A 12,433-nucleotide genomic window follows, 5' to 3' on the forward strand; every position below is an offset into this window, starting at 1 on the left:
CCTTTCCCAGTGGAAGGTCAATTCTTCTTCATGCCTCAAAGGCATGAAAATGGCCTTAAGCTGCTCTACAAATTTGGAGCATTGAAGAATAGGCTCTTTTCCCATTTGTGATAAGGACCACCACATCAAAGCATCCTTCTGTAGATGCAATGTGGCAAGAGCAAGCTTCTCGTGGTCAGTCTTATCTTGATGGGCAAAATATAGCTAAAAATGGCGGATCCAATTGAGGATTTTATCCGCCTCTCTTCCCCAAAATTCAGCACTCTCTTAGTCCCTAATTTTGTCATAATGGACTGTTCAATCATACGGCTAAGCTAAGAGACCAGCTTATCAATGGGGGACTCCTCTCTCCCTCTTGCACTTCGATTATAATCCATATGTATAGGATTTTGAGTTAAAGGCATAAACTTAGCGCCTTGCTCTTGGATGGACTCGTTTCTTCCTTCGTTTCTAAAGAAAAACTTCCTATCAAGAGATTCTTGAAGGAGAGATGAAGGTAATTCTATACGTGGGTTATCATACTCAATATGTGTGTAACTCTCATCTACATTATCCTCTTCAGGAGGAGGTGATGGTATTCTCTCCCTATCTCCTTCTAGTAGTGGAGGAAAAAGGACAAGTTCATTACCAAATATCCCTTCTCCTTCCATTCTTTCCTTTTAGTAATACAAGAGAGAAAATGACTTGCTGTAATTTCAGAAAAGGGGGTTGTTTTACAGCAAAAGTCAATTGTTGTAGAGTTGGTGATACTTATCCGACTCCCGCTTCACTTGTGTCGAAAAAACACACTTAACATGACCTCTTCTTCCTTCTCTTTTAGGCTTTTCCTCTTGTATTTCTGCTGTAAATTGGTGCGCTCCGTTTGGGCTACTTAATTTTTAGTGAATTGGAGCTCTAGATACCATTATAGGGGGTGCTTGGTGGGTGGATCACCCCCTTAAAATCTTGTTCCGATCCGACTTTCCGTTTGGGATAAGGGGGGGGGGGTCTCTTTTCCTCACGGTTTTAGGGTTTTGAGGGTCTATTCGTACGAGGGAGGGGGGATTCAACCTGTTAGGACACACCGTTCCCCATCCAAATTCCCAAAAATTAGAGAAAGCCCTTACCTTAGAGACTCCAAAATTCAAAGATTGCAAGGTTCCAGCAATAACTCCTTGCTCCACAAAGAAACAAAATGAGAATTTGCAGACAGAGCCTTCCGTCGTGATCAGGTTTGCATTCAGCCTTCTGCCGGAGTTTGTAGGCAGACCGGCCTCCAGATCTCGTGATTGCTTTCACAGGCCTCGTCGAGCCGTGTCCCTCCGTGCGAAACCTTGACGACTCTCACTACCCGTTCGGAGTCTATCGTGTGCGCACGCCTTCTTCCGCGCAAGCCTTCTCACACGGGGCCTACCTGTGTGATTCCCTCGAGCAGTCTTGCCCTACGCTACATTGGCTTCTTGTGCCTCTGTCCCGCATGCTTGCGCCTTGCCTCGTGCTCACTCCTTTCCTTCTCTTTCCGTCCCAGCGGTGGATCGTCGAAGCTCTGACACCAAATATGAAGGACCAGCCTTCTCAATAATGTAAATGTGCAGAATTTGAATGCCAATTGGTCCTCCAACGGGAAAGAGTGCCCTCGTGAGAGGACTTGTTTCTATTTTTGACCTACATGCAAGGTGGGAGCGAGATGGCCAATGAATGCAAGGTGAATGAAGAATGCTACGTGAGATTCACAATGAAAGGGTGATACCCTTTCATTAATGTCCCTTGAGTTCACTCAAGTTCCATCTTCCCATTTACACCTACCCTTAGCCTATGACCCATGCATCCACCATTCAATGCACCCTTTCCTTCCTATTGCCCCTAGGACCTAGACACATGTGTGCACATTTTTTATTAATAGAATAAGTATCACATGTCCAAATTCGATGCCGTCTGAAGCAGTGACTCCAGCTCGACTAGTCCTATCTACTGAGATGATCCACCACCATAACACATCGGTCGGTGTCTATCATAGATACATATACATGTTACACCATTGGCGTATAATATATAATAATGTGACCATGGATGACTCACATCTCCCTCCTCTACTCCTCCATCATGTCAAACATTTGTTGCTGCATCATAAGGTCAAACAGTGTGAGAGTCCACTGCTCCTCTCCAAACGCCGTGAAGAGAAACCCCCAGAAAGGGCGCGACCACAAGCCAAACACTCCTATAGAGCCTCCTCGAGGCTGCAAAATTAGGACAGAGACCTCTAGAGCCATCGGGTATCTGTCAGGGATCTCAAAATAGTTCCACGATCCTAGCCGCCAGAACTCTCTAAGTAGAGGTTTGTCCTAGACGAGGCTTGGGACCTGAAAGCTGCAAAAACAGACCGCCTAAGCTCTGTTGCGTGGAGGACGCACCCGGACTAGGTTGTGCATGGGAAGAGGGACCCGAGGCCTGCTGCAAGGGAGAGGACTCTGGCACCCCCTTGCCTGAAGGCACGGGTCTGGAGAGAGAAGGGGGACGGGTAACGGAGGGGGTGGAGGGGGCTGCTATCTTGGAGGCAGGGAGGGGAGGTGGCAAGAAGAAGGGGGCGGTGGGTAGTACGGGTGACTACAGGTTCAAGGGAAGGGGGCGGGGGGACTAAGGGCGGGGCGCGGAGGCAGGGGGTTAAGAGGGGGGCCGTCCATGATGGAGGGTCCATCGAGACCTGCTCAGCGCGGTCACTCTAGGCTCCTGCTGCAAAGGGACTTGGGCGCCCTGCTCTGCTGGTGCCTGTGGCTCAATCCGGAGATCGAAGGTCTCCGCCTCCTGCTCCATAGGGACAACCTTTGCTAGCTTCTCCTGAGGCTGGGGGATCGCCGATCAAGCTCTCTCGTGCTCTCACCCTAGCCCGATACCTACGACGCTTGAGGGCTGCCTTGCTGGGCTTCTTGTGTTCAACCTTGGTCCAATTCCCTTGAGAGGGCTCGACCCAAGGTGTTTGTGAGTGCTGCTGACAATCTGACTGCATGGCCCGATGCTAGGGAGCCCTCTGCCCCTGCCTGGGCTGAGGAGGAGCCCCCTGCTCCTGCCTAGGTTGAGGAGGATCTCTACCCTGGCCTCTCATGCAGTCCCGAGCTAAGTGTCCCATCTATCTGCATCAGAAACACTGGCCTAGAAGCCCAGAGACCTCAACTCTCTTGTCTTCCTGCTTCAACATGTATCCACTTGCTTGGTACTATTTCTTTTTGTTTTTCAATAGTATGCTTATTAAGAAATGAAATGTTTTCCTACTGTTCAATTACGGTCAATGGGGACTAGGTCTAGCATTTGAAGGTAGCCCACCAAAAATCTGGGACAAGTGTCCACCTTCCACTCCAAGCCTTGGGGGGGGGGGCTGAGCCTATAAAAGAAGGCCTCTCCCCTTCATTCCACACATGAAAAATTCGTCACGGTCAATGGGGACTAGGTCTAGCATTTGAAGGTAGCCCCCTTCGAAGAAAGCAGCCCGTACTTTCAGTTCATTGTCTCCACAACAGAAGCAAAAGTATTACTCCGAAGGGCGGTGTTTCAAGTGTGGCGAGCGAGGCCACAACTTCTACGAATGCCCTCAAGCTGCCAAAAACAGCAGCAACAAAGAAGCAGCCCCCAAAAAGCCAGTTTTGGTAGTTAACAAGGTGGAAGCACCTCCAGAAAAGGGAGCTGTAAACGACACCCATAGTTTGTTGAAAACATGGGGTCGGGTAAAGGATCAATCCGCTTTGTTTTTGTTCGATAGTGGAGCTACTCACAACTTTATTTCTCATGAGATGGCACAGAACTTGGGGATAGCCCCAGAGGATAATGGAGAAGGCTTGGAGGCAACTGCAGCCTTCAAGAACCAAGAAGAGAAGGTATACCCCATCATCGGCAAGCTTCGGGTACACATGGATCATCTACCCTTCATGGTGGCACCACTTCAAGGATCAAATGTAATTCTCGGCATGCCCTGGCATAAGCAAGTCAACCCCCGAATCAATTATGTGAAGAATATTCTAACCCTCCAACATAAGGGTAGAGATGTGAGCATTACAGCGGGAGTTTCGGGAAACACCATTCCTATGGTAAGTCATGCACGATCTCCCAATTTGCTTGAGAAAGGAGTATGTTCTTTTCTAGTGTTTGTACGAGATAAGCAACCAAGTGAAGAAAAGTCAAATCCTCTCACAAAAGAAAGATTTCCTTTAGGAATTCTCTAGTTGCTTCTCTCAGGAACTTCCTAGTCACCTCCCTCCTAAGAGACCAGAGGATCACAAAATTGACATAGTTCCAAGGTCTTCACCTCCAAATAGACCCCCATATAGAGTTAGTCAATCTCAACAAGATGAAATCTTCAAGCAAGTCCAAGAACTCTTGGACAAGGGATTGATCCAACCCAGTAGTTCTCCTTTTTTCTCTCCTGTCTTACTAGTCCAAAAGAAGGATAAAACCTTCAGGATGTGCATAGACTATAGAGCCTTAAACAAACAGACGGTTAAGAATCGTTTCCCGATTCCTCGTATAGACGATATCTTTGATCGTTTAGGAGGATTTGAAATTTTCAGCCGCATAGATCTTAACAGTGGCTACCATCAGGTACGAGTTGTACCTAAGGACATTCATAAAACAGCCTTCCGAACCACATTTGGCTGTATGAATATATGGTAATGCCATTTGGCCTTACCAATGCCCCAGCCACGTTCAATCGGCTGATGGAACAGTTGTTCAGGAACTATACACAGTTCACTGCCGTCTTCTTTGATGACATCCTCATTTTCAGCAAGAATGAGGAAGAGCATAAGGAGCATCTAAAGATTGTATTTCAAATCTTAGCTGAAAATGCTCTTCACATCAACAAGAAGAAAAGTGAGTTCTTTCTTCTTGAGATTCACTATCTTGGTCACATTATCTCACGAGAAGGTATCCGTATGGACCCAGCCAAGATACAGACAATTGTAGAGTGGCCTGACCTGAAGAATGCCCATGAGGTAAGGTCTTTTCTAGGCCTATGCTCATATTACCGAAGGTTTATTTGGCATTTTGCTGAACTTGCAGCCCCTCTACATGATCTCACTAAGAAAAATCTGAAGTTCAGATGGACCCAAAAAGAAAAGGACTCTTTTAATGCTCTAAAGCATGCCCTGACTACAGCTCCTGTACTTATCATTCCTGACTTAAGGAAACCATTCCTAGTGGTAGCTGATGCCAGTAGCGATTGCCTTGGGGCTTCTCGTACCCAGGATGGTCATGCTGTGGCCTTTGAAAGCCGACGGCTAAGAGATGCTGAACTTCAATATGATATCTATGAAAAAGAACTCTTACCTATAATTCATGCTCTCAAACTTTGGAAACATTATCTTTAAGGGATAGATTTTCTTGTAAACACTGATCATGAAAGTCTTAAATATTTTCTAACTCAACCTCTGATCAGAGAGAGACATATGAAATGGTCTACCTTTCTGCAATCATTTCATTTTCAGATACAATATACTCCTGGAAAAGAGAATGTAGTGGCTGATGCCCTTTCTCGTAGACCACGGCCCTCAAAGAATTCTATGAGGGAGATGCTGATTTTGCTCAGCCATGGGCACATTTGAAAGATGGAGGCACCCATCATGCTCAGTTCCCTATCATGATGAGCTAACAGCCCTCAAAGAATTCTATGAGGGAGATGCTGATTTTGCTCAGCCATGGGCACATTGTAAAGATGGAGGCACCCATCATGCCTACCACATCAGGGATGGCTATTTATTCATGGAGAACAAACTATGTATCACAAAGCAACTTAGATGTAAAGTGATGGAGGAAAGCCATAACCCACCCTATGCTGGTCATAGGGGTATTGTGGCCACTTTTTCAGCCATGGATAAATTTTTCTACTGGCCTAACATGAAAAAGGACACTGCTGCCTACATTTCAGCTTGTCTCGCATGTCAAAAAGCTAAGTATGAGAGAGGAAAACCCAAGGGTTTACTTCAGCCCCTACCCATTCCTGAGAGACACTGAAAGGTTCAGAGGACTACGACCAGGGAGTTACTGGAGCATCTTCATCGACGTGTTGGCATTGGGCCAAGAGTGTCGCTGAGAGGGGGTGTTGGAAAGGTCACCTCCCCATCTATAAGCCCCCAAATGAGGAGAGCATGGGGGAAGGAGACCTAGGGCAGAAGATGCCCAGAAAAAGAGAGAGAGAGGGGGCTGCCACATGGGCAGCACCTCACAAGAGAAGAAGGCTGCAAAGGACGGAACCTGTGGAAGGAGCAGAAGGCAGGGACAGCAAGCCCTAGATCTGACTTGGCAGGGTGCGATGACGTCAGCAGCAGTACGGGTCAGTACAGCGCTGCACACGTAGCTGGAGAAGAGCCTGGCAGAGGGCAGAACCAGCAGCAGCAGGGTAAACAGGCGCTGACATGGCAGGTCAAGAGCGCAGGTGTACGGGGCTGCATGGGGCCTGGTAGAGCAGCAAATGGGGCTGCCAGTGGGCAGTGGCATGCCTTATATAGGCTGGGCCCCTGCCTTGATTGGAGGGCCAAAAGCCCTAGAAGTGTGGGCCAAAGGGCCCTGGTATTGTGAGCCCTTAAAGGGCTGTTTTGGGGCAGACTGGTCGGCCCAAACAGACCAGCCAGTCGGCCCATTTAGGGCTGGCTGGTCGGTTAGTTCAAGGGGCCCTTGGGGCCTATACAAGGAGAGGCTTGTGGCCTCATTTCTCATCCAGCAACCAGCAATCCAGGAGGCAGAAAGGAGCAGCAGGAAGCCACTCTCTGGGCCTATATCCAGGAGGTGAGAGGGTGCTTGAAGGGCTGCAGACTTAGCCATGAAGGGGCTGGACATTGGCTGTCTTCTAGGGCAGCAAGGTGCTGAGATCATCATACCTTCTGGAGCAGCCATTCACAAGCAGGTTGGAGCAGCGGAACAGGGACCTGTGTGCTGCAGACAAAGCTTGGCAGGGGCTGCCCACCTAGGCTGATTCACAGGCAGTAAGGTGGAGAAGAACACACTGGACGGGCTCGAGTCTAGAGATAGCCAGCAGATAGGAGAAGGACCTTGTGGTAAGATCAAAGGACCACACCATTGGTGGACTCTGGATCTCTCTCTCTCTTGTATTGTGTCCATAGTTTTGGATGGAAATATATATTTTTGGTGGTTTCTCTATCTGGCCAGTTCATTGTCTATTGATGAGTCTACACACCTATTTTATGCACATAAGTAAAGAAGTTTGTGATTCCACACCCACACCGCACACTGTGTGAGCTCCTGGGCATTACTATAAGTCTTCCGCTACGTGTACCCTCTGTTGGGTATTTTCTGACAGCCCCTTTCTCTATCCTGCTGCAGTCTTTCTCTCTCTACTGCAAAATTTCTCTCTCTACTGTTCCAGCCCATTCCCCTTGCAGAATTCTGCCTTTCTGTGCACCTCTCGAACAGCAGCAGCTCCTCTCTTACATCCCCTCCCTTGGGATCAGCATTGGCACTCTCTCTCTACAGCTATCACTCCATAAAGGCTTTCTCTCTCTAGCCTACAGACTATTTTTCTAAGCTGTTCTCATTCCAGCCCCATTTCCACACTCTCCTCACCCAAGGTAGCTTCAGAGGCATCAAGGACTTCATCTACAAAAGAGTCAAGTCACGCAGGAAGTCTATATTGTCCAGTTTATCTCATTTACAGCACTATTTCATGTTGTTTCTACTATCTTTCTAGAAACTAGTGCTTGCCTCTAATGTTGGATGTAAGTGGTGATTGTTGCAGGCTTCTTCCTTGTGGATTGGGCAAGCCAAGAGTTGAAACCTGAGCTTGGAGTCCTCCTTTTTGTTGTCTACCTTGTACATATGCTCTTAGTCTTGTATCTAGGTCCTAGGCTTTCACTGAGGTGCATTGCACCTTGGTCTTGTATCTCCATTTTCAAGAATAAAGTGAGCCTGGATAAGGGGGGAGCCCGTCTTGGCCCCTCAATCATATTGCAATTTCCAATGATGTCACTTTGTGTTTAAGCTGTATAAGTCTTAATTCCAGCTTAATTGCAATCCCTTAAGTTCAAGTATATGTGTTTGGCAACTCGCAATCATTTCATTCAAACGCCTCTACAAAATCCGTTGTCTGAATTGATAGAAAGCACCGAGTAGTTTACATCTCTGATGTAGTTCGCCTCCATCCAAGGTCTCCAAAAGGATCTCCTCAAGAAACGTCTCAGGGGTGTCCACAATCACTCTAAGCATGAGGACCCCATCATCTGCGACCACTGTGGTTGCCGAGGGAGGAGGAGACTCCAACACCGTACCAAAACATCCTCTGATAGACTGGAGAATGGATCTATACTCCTTCGGGAGCCCCGGGAAGCAGAGCGTCACCAAAGCGAGGTACTTGGTGAATCGTGTCCATATCCGCCACTGTGAAGCCATGGTACCAAGGGAAGAGGAAGACCAGATGGGGACCAAGAAAGATAGGGCTCTGCTCCACAAGTGACAAGGTGGTCTCTGGAGAGCTCAGCTGGAGAAGGAAGAACCCTCTCCCATAGATGGTGACCTCCTGGATGTGGTCATCCCCTAGGGCTAAACTCGCCTGAAGCCAATCCCGAATCTGTCGCCTCGAGGGGGTGAACCCAGGAATTCTTGCTGATTTGGCCTTGTGGGATCCTCCATAAAGTAGGCACCCATATCTTGGTGCTTTTTGCCTTGTAGGACATGCTTTTTGCACTTTTCCCTTAATTCTAGGGCCTTTTTGCACTCCTCTTGGTCCTACACATTGCCACATATAAAAATTACACTTTAAAGGTTAGACTAATGCATGCATTCTAGTTCTTGGACTATTTCTAGTCCCTTGTGGGCGTCCCCACTGTTCTCTTTTTACCAATGCAAGGCAAAAGTAAAACCAATAAAACTTTCTTGGTTAATCAACTTCACCATTAATCAAGAATATGTCTCTTCCATAGATGGTGACCTTGCTAGGATCACATGCTGATGACCATGCTGTGTAATATGTCAAAAATGAAGTGACCATTTGACATGGCTCATTGAGCCACTGGATGGCCCTTGAATCCAGCAAGAAACTTGACCTTACCGTATTTGACTGGCTAGCATCCCAATCTTCAGCCTAATCAGAATCACCACAACCACTGGGTGTGGTATTGCTATGCGCAGTCATGTACTTGCGAGAATCTCCATGATGCTTTAGTACAATCCATGTGTCCATCCAATAACCATCCTTAAACATACATATGGCCATCCTGTTAGGAATGAAATCCCTACAGAGGGTATCCCGCAGCACAAGACTGTTAGAGTGTCCCCAGGAATTACACGTGGAAGTGTTTCATTACGGAATCAAAAAACTTATTTACTTATGTGTACTTCACAACCATGAGTGTGTGTGCAAGCCAGTAAATAGACAGAGATCCAAGAGAGATATAGCATCAACAAAAGTATATTTCTGTCCACAAGTGGATACAATAAACAAGAGGCTGAGTCCCACCAAACCGTGGTTCTCAGTCCTTACCAAAAGCTGTAACTACTATCATGTTGGCTCTTCTAGATCCCTGAGCGTGCCTGCTTATATAGACTCTGTCCAGTCAGCCTAGGTGGGCAGCTCTCCAAGCTCTTTGTCTGCAGCTACTGGTTCCTTCACCTCCTGGATATAGGCCCAAGGAATCTGCTGGTTCCTGCTGCTCCAGCTGATTGTTATGGAGGCCCCAAGGGCCCCCTTATAGGGCTCTAGGCCCCTTTTAAAAACCAACCACTCACCCCGTCTGGGCTGACTTGAGGTCTACTTGGGCCAACCCCTGGTCTGTGGGAAAACTGGCTGCTGGCAGCCCTTTTTAGGGCACTTGTAGACCCTGCCTGGCCACGTGGCATCCAGCCACGGGCCCAGGCTCTGCAGTCCTAAACCCCGAGCACTTATGGGGCTCCTTTGGCCTCCAAAACCAGGCGCCTTTTACTGCTGCTGTTCTGACCCTGTTCCAGGGTCCTTCCAGCATCTGGACTGTGACATATACAATCCCAACACATCCACATACCACCCTCATTAGGCTGGACTGTGATAGATGGATCTCCTCGATTGTCTGGTACCATCATTTTGGGCCTGTTCCGCTGAGCCACCATCTAGTGAAGTTGCATCCACCCACGTGGTTATAGTTGAGGCATTGATGGTCCTGATATTGTATGTCATGGCTACATGATTAATTGTAGTATTGGCATTATTATCAGGATGGCCTTATTTTGTGGTGTGGATCTTCATAGGGGGTTTTGAGACGGAACCCTTAGGCCTTGATGAGACGGACTGTTATGGAGTACCAACAAATGACATAACGTTGGCCAATATTTTTAATAACGATATGCATTCAACATATTCCTGAATTCAACATATGACCCAAACAAACACCCCATTCAACGTATGCCTAAAGGAGCATATGGAGATCTCATCCGATGTGTGGGTATTGGCCTACTCATGGTGGGGTGTCAGATTATGGGTCAATGCCCAACAGGATGCCAATTTTATAGCTTAGTAAGTGCCGGGTTCACCTAAGAGATTCCCAAATTTTAAGACGACCAGATTGAGCCTCCCCATAAGGAGTTCAATAGTGATTGGCACCATGGGATCCTGCTTGGGATTAATAAAGGGGCTGACACATGGGACTGTCACATGTAGGCCTAGAATTGGGCTATGAATGGGCTGTTGTATGGGCAGCATGGAAGGTGCCATGTGACCACCAAGCATGGCTATCTCATCGGCAGATGCATTCCCAGCCGTGGAAGGCTGGTGAAGGGGCTATCTATAGGCCCGGATTGCCAAGCCTAGAAACCCAACTAGGGGCCACAGACAGATGCCTAGAGGTCTACATGGGACATAAGCAGTGCATACAGCCCACAGGTAGGTGTGGGGTTCACAGGGGACTGGCACATCTAGGCCCAGAATTAGGCTATGAATGAGATGTCATATGGGCAGCATGGAAGGTGCCAAGTGAGCACTGAGCATGGCTATTCATGGGCAGATGCATACCCAGCCGTGGGAAAGCATTATGCAGTTTCAAAGAAGATGATGATCAAGTATGTCAACATTGGATTACTCCAACCGCCTTCTTTATTTACGGGTGTGGTGTGTACGCCTACATTCACTGCCGCATGAGAAACGTTTGCTAAAACTTTCTTAGAAAACATATCTAGCCTTGCTTCCATGGAAAATAGCAGCCTGTCTACATACGATGGTGGTCCTTATTAGCTTGCTTGAGTTTTGGATCAAAAGAGTTCCAAAAAAACCTCCAGCTCCGCTTGCCGAGACAACAGTTTGCCTTTAAGAGCCCTAAGCATGGACGAGGGACTCTTACCTCATCAAGTTTGTCGCCCTTGTTTATACTTTTAAGTCCCAGCGACTCCTTGACGTTTATTTGTTGCTTCCAGTAGAGAAACTTGTTAAGAGGCCACGGCAGTGCAGCAAAATAGATCCTATTGGCTACTTTACTGTTGTCATTGTCCCAAAGCTCATAGAGCAGAGCAGCTTGAAGACAAGAATTGACCATTGCACTAAGCGACCGCACTTCAGCTATCTCTGCTTCTGAAAATCCAGCGTCCAGGTCTGCAATATTTTGGCTCTTCAAAAATCCCACTAGGCCACCGGTCTCACCAGAAAAGCAAACCAGGTCGCCATATTCAAGAGATGGCAAATCGTCTGCAAAACAATCCCAAAATAAAATGTTATCGAGCAACAAAGCCATTGGCACCTCTCTCTCTCTCTCTCTCTCTCTCTCTGTGTGCGCAGTTATGACCCCCTCCTTTCGACCCAAATTCTACTCGAACGCGAGAGAACTAAAAGCCAATCAGAACACCCCGGGGCATTTGAAGAGATGCGGGGGGGGGGAAAGAGGCAGGTGGGCATTTCCATGTTGAACTGAGATCCCTACGAACCTGAGTCAGGCAGGCGATCGTTGTAATGGATGGCGAAATCAACATTGGCCAACTTCAAGTAAAGGAAAGACGGCAAGCAGGCGGGGCAAGCGGTGGGCAAGCCCCAGGCAGGGCCACGGGCAACGAGGACGAGTTCATCGCCATCGCTGCGAGAGGAAGAGGGCTGATCGTCAGCCATGGGAACGTAGAGCCCTCTAGTGTTGTCTTGCAATCATAGTAGTATCATTCAAGGAAAAGGAGCACAAAACCCCTCTTAAACCCTCTCCACGCTGGCTTTACTCTATAGAATATGGCCTTGAGTAACCTTCACACCGAGTGTTCACACACATCAACATTTAACATTTCATCTTGTGTTGGATAGCTTCCCCGCATCGGCTCGTGGCTCTCGGGAAGTGCCACTTCTAGTTCCAATGCTGGATTGGGATAGCACATCAGAAGCCTTCAATCAGCTATCGGCGACTTGCTTTGGAGGTTCTACCCAGTCGAACAAGGAGCAAATTTCATCAGGGACACAGGGGGACACATATTTCATTAGAAGCCTTCCCTACCCAATGGGCAACCCTCCCCGATGTTAACC

At 47.8% G+C, this 12,433-nt stretch overlaps 1 protein-coding gene across 3 annotated transcripts in view; it reads right to left on the reverse strand.

The window, feature by feature from the left end:
- The window catches only part of LOC147897440 (metaxin-like protein), a 51,233-nt gene extending 39,149 nt beyond the window's left edge, over nucleotides 1-12,084 (reverse strand). The window contains exons 1-2 of one of the 3 annotated variants that reach the window (XM_087380381.1): nucleotides 11,857-12,084; nucleotides 11,280-11,620 (exon numbers count right to left, since the gene is read on the reverse strand). In XM_087380381.1, the coding sequence (XP_087236507.1) occupies nucleotides 11,280-11,620; nucleotides 11,857-12,034 (519 nt within the window). In that variant the 5' untranslated portion in view covers nucleotides 12,035-12,084. The remainder of the gene's footprint in view (nucleotides 1-11,279; nucleotides 11,621-11,856) is intronic. The other 2 variants (XM_087380382.1, XM_087380380.1) reach the window with 2 other exon arrangements.
- Nucleotides 12,085-12,433: the final 349 nt, after the last annotated feature.

This window comes from Dipteris shenzhenensis, chromosome 10 (genome assembly GCF_047967505.1).
Source record: "Dipteris shenzhenensis isolate YYH24624 ecotype China chromosome 10, Dip_SZ_1.0, whole genome shotgun sequence".
Lineage (NCBI taxonomy): Eukaryota > Viridiplantae > Streptophyta > Polypodiopsida > Gleicheniales > Dipteridaceae > Dipteris > Dipteris shenzhenensis.